The following is a 19731-nucleotide window of genomic DNA, read 5'->3' on the forward strand; positions in this document are numbered from 1 at the left end:
CTTGACGTAATAAATTTTTATTATTTGCCCAATTGGGTTCTGGGTCATGATTTTCAGGAGTCTCATAAAAAGTATCATGAACCAATCAAAACATGTTGAAATTTCACAAAAAAAAAATCAAAAATTTCCTATCGAACTTTTTTGAGTATTTTTTGAAACATCACAGCTCAAAATTTGGTCGATTTTTCAAAATTATCGTAACTACACGGAAAATTGGCCTAATTTCGGGCTCAACATTTTTCAAAACTGGTAAAAAAGTCAAGGTAGAAATTTATTTGATAAATTGTGTAATTTTTTAAAATCTCGAAAATCGCAATCTTATTTTAGACTCAAGATTCTTAAAAATTGTTCAATAATCACGTTCGTTGAGATATTTGAATTTCCCGCGAAATTTTAATCCATTTTGATAGGTCGCATGACACTTTTTCAACAAATTCTACGAATCACAAAATTTATAACTCAATTTTGGGCTAAAAATTATTCAAAATTCCTCAAAACTATTTTCGTTGAAATATTATAAATTTTTGCGAAATTTTAATCTATTTTGATGGGTTGCATGACACAGTTTTTTTTTAATCCTAAAAATCACAATCTCATTTCTGGTTCAAAATTTTTAAAAATTTCTCAAAAATTATTTTCTTTGAAATTTATTTGGATTTCTAACAAGATTACGACCATTTTTTGATTGGTCTCATGACACATTTTTCAAAAATTCTGAAAATCGTGAGCCAATTTTGCACTTTGTATTTCTTTTAAAATGTTAAAAAGACATTTTTGTTGAAATATTGGAAATTCTCACGAAATTTTAACTAATCTTGATTCTAATTAATTATTTATACATATTATCCATGTATTTCGTTTGTACTTACTTTGTATTCTAATTGACTTTTTAATTTACAGTACAAAACCGAAAGAAACGGCGTAGTTGAGACCAGAGTCGAGCAAAAGATCACAGTTCAAAGCGACGGCGATCCGGTCGATCACGATAAAGCTCTAGCCGAAGCGATCCAGGAAGCTACAGCCATGAATCCGGATATGACTGTCGAGAAAATAGAAATCCAGCAACAGCAGCAACAACAACAGCCATAAAAATAAATAAATTATATCTTTTGAAAAGATGCACCTGAACCGCACTTTGGTACACGTTACGGATGAATAATTATTATTCTATTCATCGACGTTTGTTTTATAGGTTCTATTTTTTTCGTTTTGTTTTTTTTTTCTACGCACAAATCTACGTATTTATTTTTATTTTCTATAACGAATTTTGAAATTGAACTATTTATTATTATTTTAGACATTTTTTTCTTTCCTCATTTTGGAGAAACTTTCAAAAAGTTTCTGCATAGTTTTGAGCATTCCATTTTTTTTATACGTTTTAAAATAATGTATGAACAAATTTTTTTACAGTGTGAATCGTCGAATGTCCAGTCGACGGTTGTTTTATATTATGTATTTTTTTTCCCTCGATTTATCTTTTATTCTACGATGGTGACTATTTATCTACTATGGAATTTTTTATGCATGAAGTTTTAGAATTACACGTCGCAAAACGGATATGTAATATTTGAATAGTTGTTGAAACTAGTTACATTTTTGTTATTAGTTTATTTATTATTATTATGTAGCATTGATTTATATCTGTGAACAGAAAAAAATGTAAAATATTTTTACCTCACATATTGAATATTATAATTTTTAGATATTGAATTTCGCCTTTGTTTATTTACAGCTTCTTTTAGTTTTATGAAGAGGAATAGGAAATAAAATTCGCGACTTTTGACTCAATTATTCGAGGTCGCTGAGTACAGAAATTACGATAATTGGGTCTATTTCCAAATTTGGGCACTCCTGAAGCCTATTATGATTTTAGCTCCAAAATGATATCAAATTCGTGCTGAGAGGATCCAAAAATATGAATTTTGATTATTCGCACCACTTTTTTCAAGCTCATTATCTGATTGGCCCTTCATTAAAATACAATGATAACTTCAAATACGTAATTGGCGGCTTCAAATCAGTGTAAAAGCTTTCTAAAATGCAATAATAACCTCAAATTCGTTATCAGCGACCTCAAATTAGTAAAAAACAGTTGATTTTGAACCGAAACCCGTTAAAGATAATAATTTACAGAGAACATTGGACATACAGCGCTATCTGTCGGAATAAAACGGAAACTTTGTTCTGTATTTTAAAATCAAGGTTGAAAATATGACGAAATGAACGCCAGATATGCGCGTGGCGCTATCTATCGAAATAACTTTGGAACTATTCGAAAAAGAACATAGAAAAACCATTTCTATTGCTCAATTTCGACGTAGTTCCGAAATATTCCGATAGATAGCGCCACGCGCATATCTAGCGCTCATCTCGCCATATTTACAACTCGATTTTTAAACAGAACAAAGTTTCGGTTTTATTCCGATAGATGGCGCTGTATGCTCGAAAAATTTATTACGATTATTTTTTCAGATGGAATTTTTGTGGAGATGATGCATTCTTACTAATTAGAGGTCGCTGATTACGATTTTGAGGTCATTATTGCATTTTAATGAGGTTTAATCCTGATTTGAGAGTGCTAGTTACGAATTTGAGGTTATTATTCGAAGATAAAAGTCTTTTAATGAGGGTCAAATGTCAAATCAAAGAAAGAGCTTGAATGTCGTGTAAAATAAATGTTTTTGAACCTCCTCAGTCCGAATTCGATATTATTTCGGTTCTAAAATTGAAGGGGCCTTCAGGGAGTGGGGCCCAAATTTGGTAATGAGTCCAATCATCATGTGACATATCAAAGTACAATATTTTTGAACCTCCTCAGTCCGAATTTGGTATTATTTCGGCGCTAAAATCAAAGAGCCCTTCGGGAGAGAGGCCCAAACGTAGTAATGAACCCAATTATCATTTGTGACGTCCATATCAAAATAATATGTTTTTGAACCTCTTTCTATTCAGTTCGAATTCGGTATCATTTTAGCTCTGAAATTAAATAGGCCTTCAGAATGTGGGGCCCAAATTTGGAAATGAGCCCAACCATCATGTGACGTATCAAAATAATATGTTTTTGAACCTCCTCAGTTCGAATTCGGTATTATTTTCGCTTTAAAATTGAATGGGTCATTAGAATTTTCGCCGCCAAAATTGAAAATGAGACTTCCAGGGAAGAGGCCCAAATTTGAAAATGAGTCCAATCATCATATAGAATGTATCAAAGTATAGCCTATTATGTTTTCGAACTTCCTCAGTACGATTGTGGCACTTTCTCGGCGTTAAAATCGAAAAGGGCCTTCGGGTAAAGGGCCCAAATTTGTAAATGATCTCAATCAGCATGTGACGTATCGAAGTATATATGTTCTTGAATCTCTTCAGCACGAATTTGACATTATTTCGGTGCTAAAATCAAAAGGGACCTTCCAAGGAAAGTGCCAAATTTGGTAATGAGCTCAATTATCTTGTGATATGTCAATATACATGTTTTTGAACCTTTGCAGCACCGATTTGATATTATTTTGGCTCTAAAATCAGGAAGGCTTGGAGGAAAGGGGTCAATTTTTGAAATGAACCAAAATTAATGGACATTTTTACCTTATAAATAATCGAAAAAATCCAAAAAATGTTGAAAAATTTATGTAAGTAAATTTAGAATCGTTTAGTTTTTGAAATTTGACTTCAGAAACGAAATCTGCGATATTTCGGTTGATCTGTCAATCGAAATCGACGCCATTTTGGTAATAAAGAAAACTTTCTTAGGGGAAGGTTGCTTTAAAGTGTTCCTTGAGATATATATATTTTTTTAAAAATATTTCTCAAAGAGATGAGGAGGGGGAAGGCAATGAAGACCAAAAAAAAAACTTTGGCTGTACACAAACTTTTAATGTTTAAGATCCTGACTGTCACATTTCATTTTTACAGTTCTTTAGTTGAATTTGTTATCAGAAGCATCCTTAATCTTCTGAATGAGTTTTTTTGATGCAAGAAATCAGCGCACCCATCTTCCATCTTCTCAGATGTTGATTTGTTGAAAGAGGTCTTTTGATCCATCTAAAGTAGTAAACGAAGAGTATGAAGCTGAAAAAAAATGAAGAAAACGTTCCAGTAAGAATTAGACTAGGAACATGAAATATTTTAGTCATTTTTTCAAAACATGTAATGTAGCATTATTTTCCAAATAAATTTGTTATCTGTTGCCTTAGTTGAATTTTCAACGTTCAATGTCAAGTCATTACCATTTTTAAAATGGATAATTTTAACCATTTATACCTTTTCTATTTAATTCAATATTAAAATAAGAATCTGATATGAAAATAGGTACATATAATCGTTATCGTAGCATACTAAATGAGCGATTAAATGGGAAAATAAAGTGACACACAATATTCTCGCCATTAAAATAAGTTTACTACATACTTACTTGTACTTATATAGATGAGAATTGAGTACAGAAAATATGCGCAAGAACAGTACCTACCTATTTTGTAAACATTCTCTTCATTGCATTCTTTTAGGTAGGTAAGTATCTGTTTCTGTAGGTATAGGACGAATTTTAAATATTCAGGACTTCGAGTCCGATGTCAAATATTATAGGTTCTAAATGAGACACGAATTCTGGTTGAAATTCGTTTTTTTACTTATGTTCGAGTATAACTAATAATGAAACGCCCATAAGTTCGATTTTTACTTTATTAAATATTCAAAACCGAGTACCATACCAAAGTTGATCCTTTTTCTGGGTCAGTGGTATAAAGTGACCACACAAATATTATCATTCGTTAGGTCACAGTATAGTTTTCTAATTGCGTATTCTGACATAATATAGATAAAAGTAGGCATCTATTATAATATTTATTTTGTTGATAATGAAATTTCGAAATACGTCTGGTTTTTTTTATTTTTCCTCCAATCTACAAAAAAGTGGCGCCGGTAGCCCCCCCCCCATTGAAAAAAAGTTAAAAAGTTTTATTTATGAAAATTCTTTGTTTCAGCGTCCACATTTTTCTAAATATACTTTTTTCAAGAAAAAAACTCCCCCTCCCCACCCTCCAAATCCTGCTATCATCCCTCTCCCTCAAAGTGGTTCCATTATCAAGTTTCAATCCCCTTCCTTGTAAAAAAAAGTGGTGCCAGATTCGCCTCTCCTCTCCCCTTTTCAAAAAACCTCATTTGAACCAAAACAGCCCCTAAATTTTTTTCACCCCTCTAGTGGGAAGAAAGTGAGAGATTAAAGGAGTTCAAATTTGCTATTTGGTTCAAAAGAGGAATATTGGGATGGAGTAGAATGAAAACAATCAAAAATTAAAAAATTTTGCATCATTTTCTATAGGTTTTCATTTTTTTTTTTTTTTTTTTTTTGGAAAATTATGAGTCAATCTGGCATCACTTTTTTTTACTGAGGAAAAAAACAAAATTCGCGAATTATTTTCTCACCAAATGGAACAAGTAGGAGGGAGGAGGATGGTGAGAGCAAAAAAATCTCAAACTTGAAAATAAGAGCCATCCTCCTTAATATAGCCCAGTCAAATTGCAGAAAAAAAATGGGCGAACCCAAACATGATTGCAAGCAAAGGTTTTTTTGGTGAATATTGTCTAGGGTGGTGTGCTGAACAACATACTAAAAGTCCCCCCCCCCCCGGTGGATCAAAACCGCCCAAAATCAGTTTTTCATCAAGAACTCCTGAAATATTAAATTTTGAGTAAAATGAGCCCCGTGATCATTTCATCTCCTCCCCAATACCTATCAAATAAGCTATCGACCAACTCTCTAGCTACAAGGGGGGGGGGGGGGGTGGCGCTAAGACCCCTCAAAGTCACGTGATTTTAATAATTTTACATTTTATGACTTGGGACTTGTAACCTGTTCTAATTGATAAAATGAAGTCAAACTTGGGGAATGGGATTCTTTTGAGAGCTAAAGTTGACCTCTGGAGTGGGGAGGGTCAAAGTTGAAAATTACAGAAAGGTCATTTTTTTGGAGGGGCATAACATGACCCCAAATGGATGAAAAGGGTCCAAAATCATATCATCGGACAGTATCCTATCTTTGATCAACATATCCCAATTTCAGCTTCCTAGGTCATCCCCACCCCATTTAAAGCGGAATTAAGCTAAAAATCCCCTTATTTTGCCCCTGTTTTCGGTTTTTTCCATCTTAAAAGGAGTGGGGATGACCTAGGAAGCTAAAATTTGGATATGTTGATCACAGATAGGATACTGTCCGATGGTATGATTTTGGACCCTTTTCATCTATTTGGGGTCATGTTATGCCCCTCCAAAAAAATGACCTTTCTGTAATTTTCAACTTTGACCCTCCCCACTCCAGAGGTCAACTCTAGCTCTCAAAAGAATCCCATTCCCCAAGTTTGACTTAATTTTATCAATTCGAACAGGTTACAAGTCCCAAATCATAAAATGTAAAATAATTGAAATTTGAAATCACATCACTTTGAGGGGTCGTAGCGCCACCCCCCCCCCCTTGAGGCTAGGGAGTTGGTCGATAGCACATTTGATAGGTATTGGAGAGGAGATAAAATGATCACTGGGCTCATTTTACTCAAAATTCAATATTTCAGGAGTTCTTGATGAAAAACTGATTTTGGGGGCTTTGATCCACTGTGAGGGGGTTAGCTCGTGGGGTAGGGGCGGGGACTTTTAGTATGTTGTTCAGCACACCACCCTAGATAATATTCACCAAAAAAACCTTTGTTTGTAATTATGTTTGGGTCAAATTGCATATTGACTGGGCAAATCAAATTGTTTAACATATGACCCACTTTTCAAGAAAAAACTTTTGTTGGACTCCCAATTGAAGTTGGCTCTCTTGTGTAGAACTCCTCCCCCCCCCCCCCCCCCGGAGAAATAAAAAAATATAAAAAATTGACGGACGTCAATAGAAATTTTTTGAAAATTTTCCATTCATGGGCAGAATCTTTATAAATAAGTACTTCTTCAAAAAAATCTTTCCAAGGTCTCCCAAACTATGTAGGTTTCCTATAAAGCCCCTCAAAGTCGAAAAAAATCAACAAAAAAATAAGAAATTGATATTTTGTACAAATTTTTTAAAAATGTTTCATTTCTCTAGGCAGAGTACTTACTTTTAGAAAACCACATTTTCAAGAAAAATCCCCCTTTGGTCCTCCAAATAAGGTTGTCCCCTTGTATGAAGCCCCCAAAGTTGAAAAATATCGAAAAATATGGAAAATTGATGTCTGCAGCAGCTACAAATTACTTAATAGAAAATTTTCCATCTCTGAGCAAAGTAGTTCTAGAAAATTCTTTTTCGAAGAAAAACTTCTCCTTAGTCCCCCCCCAACAATGTTCCCAAGCACCTCAAATATTACTCTCCCTTCAACGATCAAGTATTTCAATCGAAAAATGTTCCTGATACAGCTTCGTCGGTTCTCATATAGGTAGGTATTTTATACTTATAGCATTTTGTAACCTCTTTCTCGTAGGTACCTATAAAGTTGATTTTTATCCCTATACCCAGGTGCTGGTGATCGGTCTCGCAGAATTAACTCGATAAAAGAAAATACTCTTTCGGTAAATTAATTTTTAACCTCTTTAAGACGTTATTGTAAGTATATGTAAGCGAGACCTCATAATAATTATGCACTTCTACTATAAAACACGTCACCCATTTTGAAGAGTTCGCTGTGGTGGCGGCATCGCGTATCACGGTGAAATGGAACATAACTCGAGCCGCATCTAATGCACCATTTAGTTCAACTAGTCTTCACCGTGTATAGTTGTCGTATCCTTTAGTCGTGTAAGTGATTTTTTTTTCGGTATAAGGTAAAGAGTGCTTTTTTTACAAAAATAATTAAATAAATTTAAAATGAGAGAAATTGTTCATATACAAGCTGGCCAATGCGGTAATCAAATTGGAGCTAAGGTAGGTGACGTATTTAATAATTTAGAGATGCTTAAAGTTTTCACGAGTAGGTACCTACCTAAGCAAAAATGAGAAAATTATTGAATAAGTATGAAAATGAATCGAAAATTGGTCTAAAATTTATCTATCAAATTATTTGTTGTTCTAGAAAGTGACGTGATCAATTTTCTTATTCCAATTTCAATAACCTTGCTATTTATATAGGACATACCCCCTTTGGCAGCATTCAACTAATTGGTGTCCTCTCCCTTTCAACTTTTGGTAAAAAAAATGGATCTGTGATGTTTATTGAGAAAAATCCCACCATTTTTTTATATGATTTATGAATTTTTTCCTCAGTGAATTTATAAACAGCTCACATCTTGTTCACTCATTAAATTATTTTCAAAATATTCCATAGGTTTTCTAAATTTTGACATTTTTTACACGAAGATTGCTAACAATTTTGAGAACCTACCATACCTATATACTTAAATGTAGGAATATAGGTACTTCACGTTCCAGAATCGTTGACCGTTTATCTATCACATTCGATGAATTCTGAAGTAAAGATACCTTCCTATAATACTTATTATGACAGAAAATTAGACACGGTCTGGAAACCTTGAACTGAGCTCTTTTTATCTTTCACACGATTTCCACGAAATCTTCCTTCGGATGCCTAATTTTGTCGGATGTTTGCGAATACTTCAATTTCCGCTGTTTAATTTTCTGAATTGAAAAAAATGCCTTCTTGCCTTCAGAATTTCGCGGTATAAGAAAATATTTTTTGCGTCGAGTGAAGATTCGTTGTTCTCGGATCTTCGTGTAATTATTATTCATCGCTTCGTTAAATGAGTCGACTAAATGCTGGTGTAATTTAAATTGGTATCAATGAACGTGGAAAGGAATTCTTCGAAGATGATCGTATGCATTGGAGTTATTAATTCAATACTTTCTATAAGATGAGTTGACAATCGATATATTCGTGTTATTTCTTAAAAACAAAAAAAAAAAGAGGAATACAAAATTGAACTGGGATAGCCAAAAATTTCCTGGCCGGGTATAATAAAAAAGAGTCAAAAAAAATTTATCGAGCTACAATTCTTCGCTATTTTTTTCAACCGAATTTATACCCATTTGGTTTCAAAAATATATGTAATTGAAAATTGAAATGTGACAAGAAAACACAGTCAAGTGTCAAGTGTCAACAAAGTTGGAATCGATTTTTAAATATTTTTCTGCAATGAACAAGGGCATCTGTATTTTGGGATATTCAAAACTGAAGGTGCTACGATTGATTAAAAATTTTCAATATTGGCAAAAATTAAAATGGGATTTTTTTCGAGATTAAGGAATTATGCAACCTTAAAGAATGAACATAAACTATGCAAGGTTTTGAAAAAAGAGAAAAATTGTTCGATGTTCCTTCGCCGGTGTAATAATCCTGCAATTATTATGAACACCAAAAAAAAATAATAATTTAGTTTTCTGAACTCAATAAAAAAGCCTTTCTAGAAAAAATTAACCACACTTCACCGTGTAAGGAAGTTTTTGAGATCAATTTTGAGCTCAACTCAGAGCTCTCAACTTGATTCAAATCGGTTGTTTATAATAAGAAATTTGACATTTTTTCCCATTGAATCACAAAAAATCAAGTTTTAAAATAAACTGAGGATTTAACAAAAAAAACAAAAAACACAAAAGGAAAGAAACAAAAATTGTACGTAAGCAAGTAAAACGTAAAATTTTGAATTTCTCACCTCACCCATTTGATGGGCTTTTCCCAAGGGCTGCGTAAGAGGTTTTGTTTTTCAGATATTTTAAATAGAAAAAAAACGCTGAATTTTTCTTTCTGAAATTTGTTGAAAATTTTTCATTTCTGGTCAGAATTTTTCTGAATAACCCAGTTTTTAAGAGGAAACCTCCCTCGATCTTTTCCCCAGGTCATTAGTATTGTTCAATTGATATAAATAAGTGCCCCATAATTTGGAAAAAATAAACATCAAATAAAAATGAAAAATTTAGTCTGTAAAATATTTCGAAAAATGTTCATATTCTCGCCTCTCGGTAAAACCTCCCTCTACGTCCCAATCAATATTGACATGCTCTTATACGGAGCCCCCCCTCTCCTCCAATCATGGAAATTTGTTTCAAAAACCAACAATTCAAGCAGGTACTTATGCGAAACTTTTTCATCAATAAAAGAGGTTATGTATTTAGACAAATTTTGATCATAAAGTGAAAATTTTCAACAAAAAAAATCCCTCAGGCGTTGTAGATTTATTTTATTGTTTTTACACTCGGCGGAGGGGGAAGGGGGTTTCATACAAAGAAACCAAAACAGCTCGTAGGACGTGGGAAGTTTTTTCTAGAAGAGAGGATTATTTATTAGTATGTAGAAGAATTAGAAATCCGACTCAAAATTGGAATTTTTTGGATAAATTGGATTTTTTCAACTTTGGAGCTTTTTGCACGAATTAGGTAAAGTAATTTCAAGGAGGTAAACTAAAATTTTCAAAAAATTTTTTGACTTGAAAAACTTGAAAAAATTGTGATATGTAAATTTTCCACATTGCATCAAACTTTCAGAAATTTTTAAAAAGTTGGCCAACTAATTATTACGTATTGATTTTAGGTAAATTATTATAATTAGGTACCAGTAATTTTTGGTCATTTTTACTGGTTATCTGGTAATTTTCGGTAAACGTTCGGTAAGTCTTGAGAATTAAGTTACAAATAATTTATACCTCATGAAATAGTATAGTTTAGTTTTTGCTGCATTGGCTCATCTATTTTTACTTTAATTTTGTTTTTTGATACCATTTACTCTCCACCTCCCCTCAGATGTTACTTTGTATGTTTTTTTTGTTTTTTTTTTCTGTTTTTTTTTCTCTCTCTCTCTTTACCATTATGTTATACTTATTACCTCTTTCTTCAGTTTCATATGAAATATTTGCATTTTTTTAAAAAAATGCTTGTTTATGTGTGTTTTTTTTCCTATCATTGTTGATCTATTGGTTAACGGCCCCCGCTCGCCTGCGCATAGGGGTGTCGTCAAATTGTGTAGTACCTAAGATGTATTGTACCAATAATGTTGAATAAATTATTATTATTATTATTATTATTATTATTTGGTAAATCGTATCTTACTAAATCGCCATAATTATTGATTTCTGATCAATTGTTGGTAATTTCTGGTAAATTAGTGTAATTACTGGTAATTTTGGGTAATTACTGGTAATTTTGGGTAATTACTGGTAATTTTAGGTAATTACTGGTAATTTTGGGTAATTACTGGTAATTTTGGGTAATTACTGGTAATTTTGGGTAATTACTGGTAATTTTGGGTAATTACTGGTAATTTTGGGTAAATTACGGGTGATAACGGGTAAATTACTGACAATTACTGGTAATTTAGGGTAAATTACGGGTAATTATTGCTAACTTGAGGTAAACTTCTGATAATTTTTGGTAAATTACCACATTACTGGAAATTAATTGCCAATTTCAAGAAAATTTCTAGTACATAATTCTAGGTAAATTAGAAATTACCAGTCATTTCAAATTTTTGTAAATTATTAGGTAATTTTCTGTAAATTACTAGTGATTTTTATGGAAATTACCGCTTACCGGTAATTTTTGGTAAATTATTGGTAATTTTAGGTAAATTACTGGTAATTTTGGGTAAATTACGGGTAATAATAGGTAAATTAAAATTACTGACAATTACTGGTAATTTTGGGTAAATTACGGGTAATTACTGGCAAATTACTGGTAACTTGAGGTAAATTACCGCACTACTGGAAATTTTAAATTTGCCAATTTCAAGAAAATTTCTAGTACGTAATTCTAGGTAAATTACCAGTCATTTCAAATTTTTGTAAATCAGGTAATTTTCTGTAAATTACTAGTGATTTTTATGGTAAATTATCGGTAATTTTTGGAAATTCCTAGTAATTTCCAGGTAATTTTTTTTTGGTAAATTACTGGGGATGGGTTTTATTCAAAATTTTGAATTTTGGGCAATTTTTTGGTAATTTTTGTTTTGGTAAATGGTTGGTAATTTCTGGTACCTAAAGCATTGATTATTTTTCGAAGAGTAGGTACATTGTACTTCTTGGAAAATTACTGATAATACAAAATACTTGATAAATCACTGGTACTTCTTTTTATAACTATTGTTTAATTACAGGAAGGAATCTTTTGGGAAACCAGTAATGAAATTCTTGTGTCAAAACTCAAAATTTTAAAACTGACCAGTAACCTTTTGAAATTCAGTCAAACTTTACTTTACACAACTTGAGAAAAATCTTATAGAGTTCCTATTGATGACATTTCATCGTTGATTCGTTCAGTTGAAAGCAAAAAACTGTTTTCATGATTCAAAGCTTTCCTCTCAGGGACAAGGGAGCCTTACTCCAATTTTTTCATAATAATAACAATTCAGAGAACGGGATGAGAGTAAAAAAATCACAAAAAATGTCCAAAAGTAACCTAATTCATTGATTTAAAAAATCAATGCCTAATTGAACATCAAAAGTAGGTAGGTACCTTTTCAGCACTTCCCTTGCCAACTTTCTGTTTATATTTTCATAAAAATGTACTCAAAAGTCAAAATTCAAAGAAAATCATTAATCACGAGAAGAATAACGCATTTGACAATTTCAACACGATTATTTTTAAAACTCCCCAGTCCTCACTTCCAATTCTATCGCAACTGACGCATTCAACAGATAGATAGATAGAGAGAGATACCCATTACCTGACTAGATAGTTATTCGAGAATATTTCTCTTCATCCCTTCGCACAGCACAGCATACTTACCAATTCGTATAATTTCAAGATCGTTGACTCATTGGGCATCGTTCCAAAAAGAACATCAACAGATTTGTGCACAGCAGACGAAACATGTGCTCGTTACGAACATTTTATTTCTTATTTCCTCACACGAATGAATGATAATATGAACTCGTAAATCGTCGTACTTGATTCATCCTTATATTCTCTGGTGACTCAATTTTAACGTTATGTGCACAATATCTTTTTACAGTTTTGGCAAGTTATATCCGAAGAGCATGGGATTGATTATAACGGTTACTTCAAGGGACATTCGCCTATGCAACTTGAAAGAATTAATGTTTACTATAATGAAGGACAAGGTCAGTACTGTATAATTCGCACGTCTGAATACCCTTTAGCCTATCTTTCTCATTCTGTCTCCGTATACCATTTATGCAAAATTTGACAAAAAAATAAACCAGTCACGCTCATCCGGTCCACACCGGTCACATCGTCGTCGTCGATCGATTAACACTTCCATTACAAATGCTTATACTAATTATCGACCTATATTTAACTATGATTTATTATCAGGAAGTTCAAAATCCGAAGGAGAATCTAAATACGTTCCCAGAGCAGTGCTGCTCGATTTGGAGCCAGGTACCATGGATTCGATTCGATCGGGGCCTTATGGAGTGCTCTTTCGACCGGATAATTTCGTTTTCGGACAACTAGGCGCTGGTAATAATTGGGCCAAGGGGCATTACACCGAAGGAGCCGAATTGGTCGATTCTGTTCTGGATGTGGTGCGAAGAGAGAGCGAAAATTGCGACTGTATGCAAGTAAGTAGGTTTAAAAATCTCCAGAGAGGGTAAATCTAAAGGCTGATTTGAGATTGATGGTCGGTTTTTTTTGTAGGGTTTCCAGTTGACTCATTCTTTGGGCGGTGGAACAGGATCCGGTTTGGGTACGCTTTTAATATCGAAAATACGCGAAGAATATCCGGATCGAATCATGAACACTTACTCAGTTATGCCTTCACCAAAGGTAGATTATGCATGAACTTGAGTTTCAGTTTAGATTATTTCATCGTAACTTGATATTGATCCAAATTGTTGAATTGCAGGTCTCAGAAACAGTAGTAGAACCTTACAACGCGACCCTGTCGGTCCATCAATTGGTAGAAAATACCGACGAATCGTACTGTATCGATAACGAAGCTTTATACGATATTTGTTTTCGTACTTTAAAATTAACCAATCCTACTTACGGCGACTTGAATCATCTAGTGTCGTTAACGATGTCAGGAGTTACGACTTGTTTAAGATTTCCCGGCCAATTAAACGCAGATTTGAGAAAGCTAGCTGTGAACATGGTGCCTTTCCCTAGATTGCATTTCTTTTTGCCTGGATTCGCACCGTTGACTTCTCGAAACAGTCAATCGTATCGTTCGCTTTCTGTACCGGAGCTGACTAAACAAATGTTTGACGCTAGGAACATGATGGTAGCCTGTGATCCGAGACATGGGCGTTATTTGACTGTAGCTGCTGTATTCAGGTATACTTATACTTGGTTGATTTGTATAGTTGGTTACCTATTCTTCGTGCATCGTGCTCGTGCTCAACCATCGTCGAATATTTATTTTTCTCTGATGTCATTTCCACGAGAAATTGATTTTCCATTTCTGTAATTAGATGCATTTATTCAGTATTAAAGTTGGAGTTAGATTGAGAAGGAAAGAGCTAGTATAACGAGCGCTGAAGGGAGATCTGTGTGCATATTTCTGTTTAATTAGTTTCGCTACCCATATATTTTTCAACTCTCACGTAGTAACCAACTTAACTAATCAGCTTCTCAAGAATTACAACAGCTGATATAGGTATCTTATCTACTCACCTGGATTCTTTTTCCAGAGGTCGAATGTCCATGAAAGAGATAGACGAACAAATGTTATTCATTCAGCACAAAAATAGTAATTACTTCGTAGACTGGATTCCAAACAACGTGAAAACTGCAGTATGTGATATACCTCCTTGTGGACTGAAAATGAGCGCAACGTTTATCGGAAACACTACAGCTATTCAAGAATTATTTAAGAGAATCGGCGAACAATTTTCGGCTATGTATAAAAGGAAAGCTTTCTTACACTGGTATACCGGAGAAGGAATGGATGAGATGGAGTTTTCCGAAGCTGAGTCCAATGTGCTCGATTTGGTGTCGGAATATCAACAGTATCAGGTTGGTAATCGGAACGGTATTCGATTTATCTTGATACGAGCTCAATCTGAAAAGAGAAAACAGAAGTATCAAGTGGCTGAATTTGAAAAAATTCAGATTAATTTTCTGATCATGGTTTCTGGCGTAATTTTTGGGAACGAACAAAAAAAGTTATTTTTTTATACTATAAAATTGTCCATCTTTAAAACTAAAACAGCTGTTATCTTCAAACAAAAAAAAAATCTTCTTTACCTATTTTTTTTTAATTCTAAAAAAGAGTTTTTTAAACTGACACTCGGCGATTTAAACTAAACTTAGATCGATCGAAATATCATGTTAATGAAAACTTCTTTTTTAAACAGAAAATTAAACTCAATTTTTTCCAACAAAAATAATAATATATTGTAACGTAACAAAAAAACCCCAAAAATGACCAAAATGTAATAAAAAAAAGTGGCCAAATGCGAGCAAAAAATTTTTAAGTAATGGGTTTTTAGCAATTTCTGGCAAAAAAGCAGGATTTTAGAACCATTTTTGAAAAGAAAGTAAAACTTTGGGACTTCTAGGAAAAAAACAACCAATTTTTTTAAAATGTTAAATGGCGAGAATTTTAGCAAAAAGCAATAAATACTTGAATGAGACTGTTGAATAAATATTAAAAAAAAAAAAAAAAAAAAAAAAAAAAAAATGAAAAAGTAAAAATTTTACAATTTTGGCAAAACTTAGCAATAGGTAGGCCTATTATTAGCAGAAGTGGTACTTTTCGCCATCTTTTTTGAAAAATAAGGGAGACTTTTTGACATTTTCTTGGTGAAAAAAGTAAACTTTTGAGTAATTTTTAGAGCTCAATCTGAAAGTAGAATACAGAAGTGTCAAGTGGCTGAATTTGAAAAAATTCAAATTTATTTTCTGATCGTGGTTTTTGGCGTAATTTTTGGGGACGAACAAAAAAAGGTTTTTTTATATAAAATTGTATTGTCCATCTTTAAAACTAAAATAGTTGTTATCTTCAAACAATCTTCTTTACCTATTTTTTTTTTTAAATTCTTTTTTTAAACTGACACTCAGCGATTTAAACTAAACCTAGATCGATTGAGGGCCATATCACAGGACGTTACTTATGCTTACAATTTTGCTTGAGACATCGTAGGGCCACTTCACAAACGAGCAATAATATGCGGCCACTTGCCATTTTTGTCAATTTGTGTGAAAAATTTAATTCTATTGGCGAATTTGTGATATGTTTACATATTAAATTTTATGTGATGTTTATGAACGGACCACTCGAAGTCTTAAGCAAAATTTCAAGCATAAGCAACGTCCTGTGATATGGCCCTGAAATATCATGTTAATGAAAACTCCTTTTTTAAACAGAAAATTAAACTCAATTTTTTCCAAGAAAAAATAAATAAATAAAATATTGTAACGTAACAAAAAAAAACCTCAAAAATGACCAAAATGTAACCAAAATTTCAAAAAGTAATAAAAAAAAAGGCAAAATGCGAGAAAAAAATTTTAAAGTAATGGTTTTTTGGCAATTTCTGGCAAAAAAGCAAGATTTTAGAACCACTTTTGAAAACAAAGACTTTGGGATTTCTAGCAAAAAAACGACCCATTTTTTTAAAATGTTGAATGGCGAGAATTTTGGCAAAAAGCAATAAATACTTAAGTGAAACTGTTAAATAAATATTTAAAAAAAAAAAAAAAAAAAATGAAAAAGCAAAAATTTTACAATTTTGGCATAACTTAGCAATACGTAGGCCTATTATTAGCAAAAGTGGTACTTTTCGCCATCTTTTTTGAAAAATAAGGGAGACTTTTTGACATTTTCTGTGTGAAAAAAGTAAACTTTTTGAGTAATTTTTAGACAAAAATAAATATTTTTTAAGAAAAAGTAAAGCAAGAAACGAAACTATGTATTTGAAAATTTCGACAATTTTAGCAAAAGGCAGGGCTTTGAAACCGTAACGCTGTAGCATTTTTTCTTTTTAAAAAAATCAAATTTTTGGAAATTGAAAAAAAAAATACTCTACTTAGTAACCCAAAATTATACAAAAAAAAAAGGTAAACTCAAATTACATCAAAATTAACTTGATTTGAAATTGAAGTACCTACCTACCTACATAAATGAATTGAATTAAATTTTGAGAAAGTTGAGCAGCAAGGAAAATTAAAATAATTACAATAGAATTAAAAATGAATGAAATTCGATTAATTTGAATAGAAAAATGATTTGAATCACGTGAAAACGCCTTCAAAAAATTAAAATAAAATAAACAAAATTGAGTTCAACTTGAAATTAATTGAATTAAAAATAAAATGATTACACTAATCGTAAATAGCAGCGAAATAAATACGGTTGAATTAAAAATACAACAATTTAAAACTTGAGTAAATAAAATAGAAATTGAACAGGGGCACATCAAAAATAATTGGAGTCACGTTATTTTTAAAAAAAATTGTAAATAAACTAATTGATACCTGGTTTTTTAAAAAAAAGCTGAATTGAAAATGATCAAACTTATCAAACAAAAATCAAATGAAAAATAAACCCTGAAAAATACTAATCAATAATATAATAAAATTAATCACAAATCAAATCAACTTGAAAATGGATGAAAGTGAATTGAAAATGAGTTGAATATACTCAAATAAAAATTTACGTACCTAAATCAAATAAGTAAATAAATGAATAAATGAAAATAAAATTACCTACGTACAATGAAAATAAATTAAATCAAATAAAAATACCTACATAAATCAATTTAAGTTGAAAAATATGAATTAAATTAAAAAATATCTACGTACAAATATGAATTGCATTAAATTGTTCAATTGAATTGAATTGAACTCTAATCGGAACAAATGAAATTAAATTTCAATCAAATTGAATAAAAATGACAAAAAATTGAATCAAAAATGGGCGAAATGAAATTAAAAAATACATTAAATTGAAATAAATACAAATAGAATTAAATTAAATATAAATTAAACTAAATCAAAGGTAAATAAAATTGAATTAAATTAAATTTAAACTCCAAGAGAGGCGTTTCGCGATATGGGTCCTTGTGGTGATTCGATGTTTTTTTTTTTTATTGACGATTCCGACTTACTTTTTCACGAGAAATCGAATGGTGCAATCAGATTTCGCCTATCTCATCAACTTCTCGTTTAAAAATTACTTGAACATGAATACTCAAAAACTCACATTTTTGGGAAATCTAAAAACAAAGTTTTTGTTTGTTTTTAATTTTTTAAAAAAAAAGAAAAAAGGTCGATGGAAAAATTATTTTATTGTTGTTACCTATGTAAAATTTCATGGCGAATCCGAATTTTTCCGTATTTTTTTGCGGGGTAGTCTGTAACGTTGTGTAAATTCGGCTGTTCACCACAAGGTCCCTTTTATAAATCAGGGATATCAGGCGATGATGAACGAATTTCGTCAAAATTTCACTTCCAACCTATGCGCAAGACAACACTGCACCCAAAAATCAAAAAAAAAAAAAATCGAAAAAATCGAAGCAATTCGATGTTTTCTCTCTCCTGAAAAAATCGAAATATCACCACAAGGGCCCTTATCGCAAAACCCCTCTCAATGAATTGAAGTAAACAGAATTAAATCAAATCAAAACAGAACTGTCCAAATATTCCCTTAATGACAATTCCGTACGTTGTATCGTTTGTCTTTTTTCTTGGAGGGCGAGGGGGAGGGGGGAGGATACTGAGTTCGAATATGTACTCATACTTACTTAGTTTATGTATAATTGATCTAATCTAACCCTTTAATTACCCCCGAAAAATAATTCCAAGGAAAATATTCTCCTCTTTTGATGCTTTACTACGCTTCATTTTCATCGAACTGTTTTCTCGAATTATCTAGCAACGATCTAACACATGCATCCAATTTTTTAAATTTTTTTTACGGATCTGTTTGAAAGCAATTCGCTGCCCCAACAATTTACACGTCAATTTAACTGATTATAGCAACTTTTGAGTTTTGTTTAGACGTTCTCAAAAATGATTTTCTCTAAACCTCGTTCCTCCCTTTTATGAACCTAAAAAATTTATATTTTGATGGTTGTTCTATAACTTTTGTTTGAACTTTTTTTAATATCTGCTTAGTTAAAAAAATTACACACGAAAAATCTAAGCATTTCTAAGCGTTCGAAGGAGAAAAGATAAACTTTCAAAGTACTCCAGCTTTTTCTATTTCGAGCACACTCAAGCAAAATATAAACATCGACGTTCTACTAGAACACTTTAGAAATTCAAAAGTGTTTCAAATCTGCATCATCAAACTTTCGAAGAGTTTCAACGTCTTTAATTTAGAGTTTAGGCGAATAATGTATAAATAACCCAACTAGTAGAACTTGAAATGCTTCGCGAAAATGCTCATGTTCGTAATTTACCTCTAGATAACCATACCGTAGATACTCTCTTCGTATTAAAAAGCTTCGCTAATTACTCGCCAGTTCCATCGTAATATCACAATTTTCTAGTTTTTGCATTAATTCGTTTTCTAAAACCACGAATCGATTCTAAATTACAGGAAGCTGGAACAGAAGATGATTACTTGGGCGAAGAATACGAAGAGGAAGAAGAAGCAGATTGTAAATAAACCACTCATTTTTTCACGTAAGGTATTTTTAAAAGATCTAACTCGACTCACTTCAATCAATTTTCAGAACGAACCGGACGCGGCGATATCTCAGAAGTTAACACGACGACGAAGAATAATTTTACCAAAACAACGACAACTTTCTACGATGATTCTCCTTTATACTTTTCGTACTTATGTATCGTTTGAAAATAAATATCAAATCGGCGTTTCATTCGTGTAATCGTTTCAATCACCGCTGAAAAAAAAT

The 19731-nt window shown here is 32.1% G+C and overlaps 2 protein-coding genes and 1 long non-coding RNA gene across 9 annotated transcripts in view; 2 read left to right on the plus strand and 1 right to left on the minus strand.

Annotated features, from left to right (window-relative positions):
• cora (coracle) overlaps positions 1 to 1710 on the plus strand; it is a 69395-nt gene extending 67685 nt beyond the window's left edge. For all 6 annotated transcript variants that reach the window (XM_065355385.1, XM_065355388.1, XM_065355390.1 and 3 more), the window contains one exon: positions 901 to 1710. In XM_065355385.1, coding sequence (XP_065211457.1) covers positions 901 to 1089 — 189 coding nt within the window. In that variant the 3' untranslated portion in view covers positions 1090 to 1710. The remainder of the gene's footprint in view (positions 1 to 900) is intronic.
• A 5894-nt stretch (positions 1711 to 7604) lies between these two features.
• On the plus strand, positions 7605 to 19695 carry LOC135839389 (tubulin beta chain-like). 2 transcript variants are annotated; one of them, XM_065355395.1, is made up of 8 exons: positions 7606 to 7885; positions 12918 to 13026; positions 13241 to 13488; positions 13565 to 13693; positions 13773 to 14203; positions 14560 to 14884; positions 19413 to 19473; positions 19549 to 19695. In XM_065355395.1, coding segments are annotated over exons 1-8 (1362 nt in total). In that variant the 5' UTR covers positions 7606 to 7828; the 3' UTR covers positions 19551 to 19695. The 2 variants fall into 2 exon arrangements, with proteins under 2 accessions (XP_065211466.1, XP_065211467.1); XM_065355394.1 differs by lacking the exon at positions 19549 to 19695 and having other exon boundaries at positions 7605 to 7885; positions 19413 to 19481.
• LOC135839392 (uncharacterized) lies at positions 14020 to 19416 on the minus strand. The gene is made up of 4 exons (XR_010557586.1): positions 19273 to 19416; positions 14543 to 14930; positions 14241 to 14330; positions 14020 to 14155 (listed from the first exon to the last, which is right to left on the minus strand). It is a non-coding gene; the product is annotated as an uncharacterized LOC135839392 (long non-coding RNA).
• Positions 19696 to 19731: the final 36 nt, after the last annotated feature.

This window comes from Planococcus citri, chromosome 3, assembly GCF_950023065.1.
Source record: "Planococcus citri chromosome 3, ihPlaCitr1.1, whole genome shotgun sequence".
NCBI classification, from domain to species: Eukaryota; Metazoa; Arthropoda; class Insecta; order Hemiptera; family Pseudococcidae; genus Planococcus; species Planococcus citri.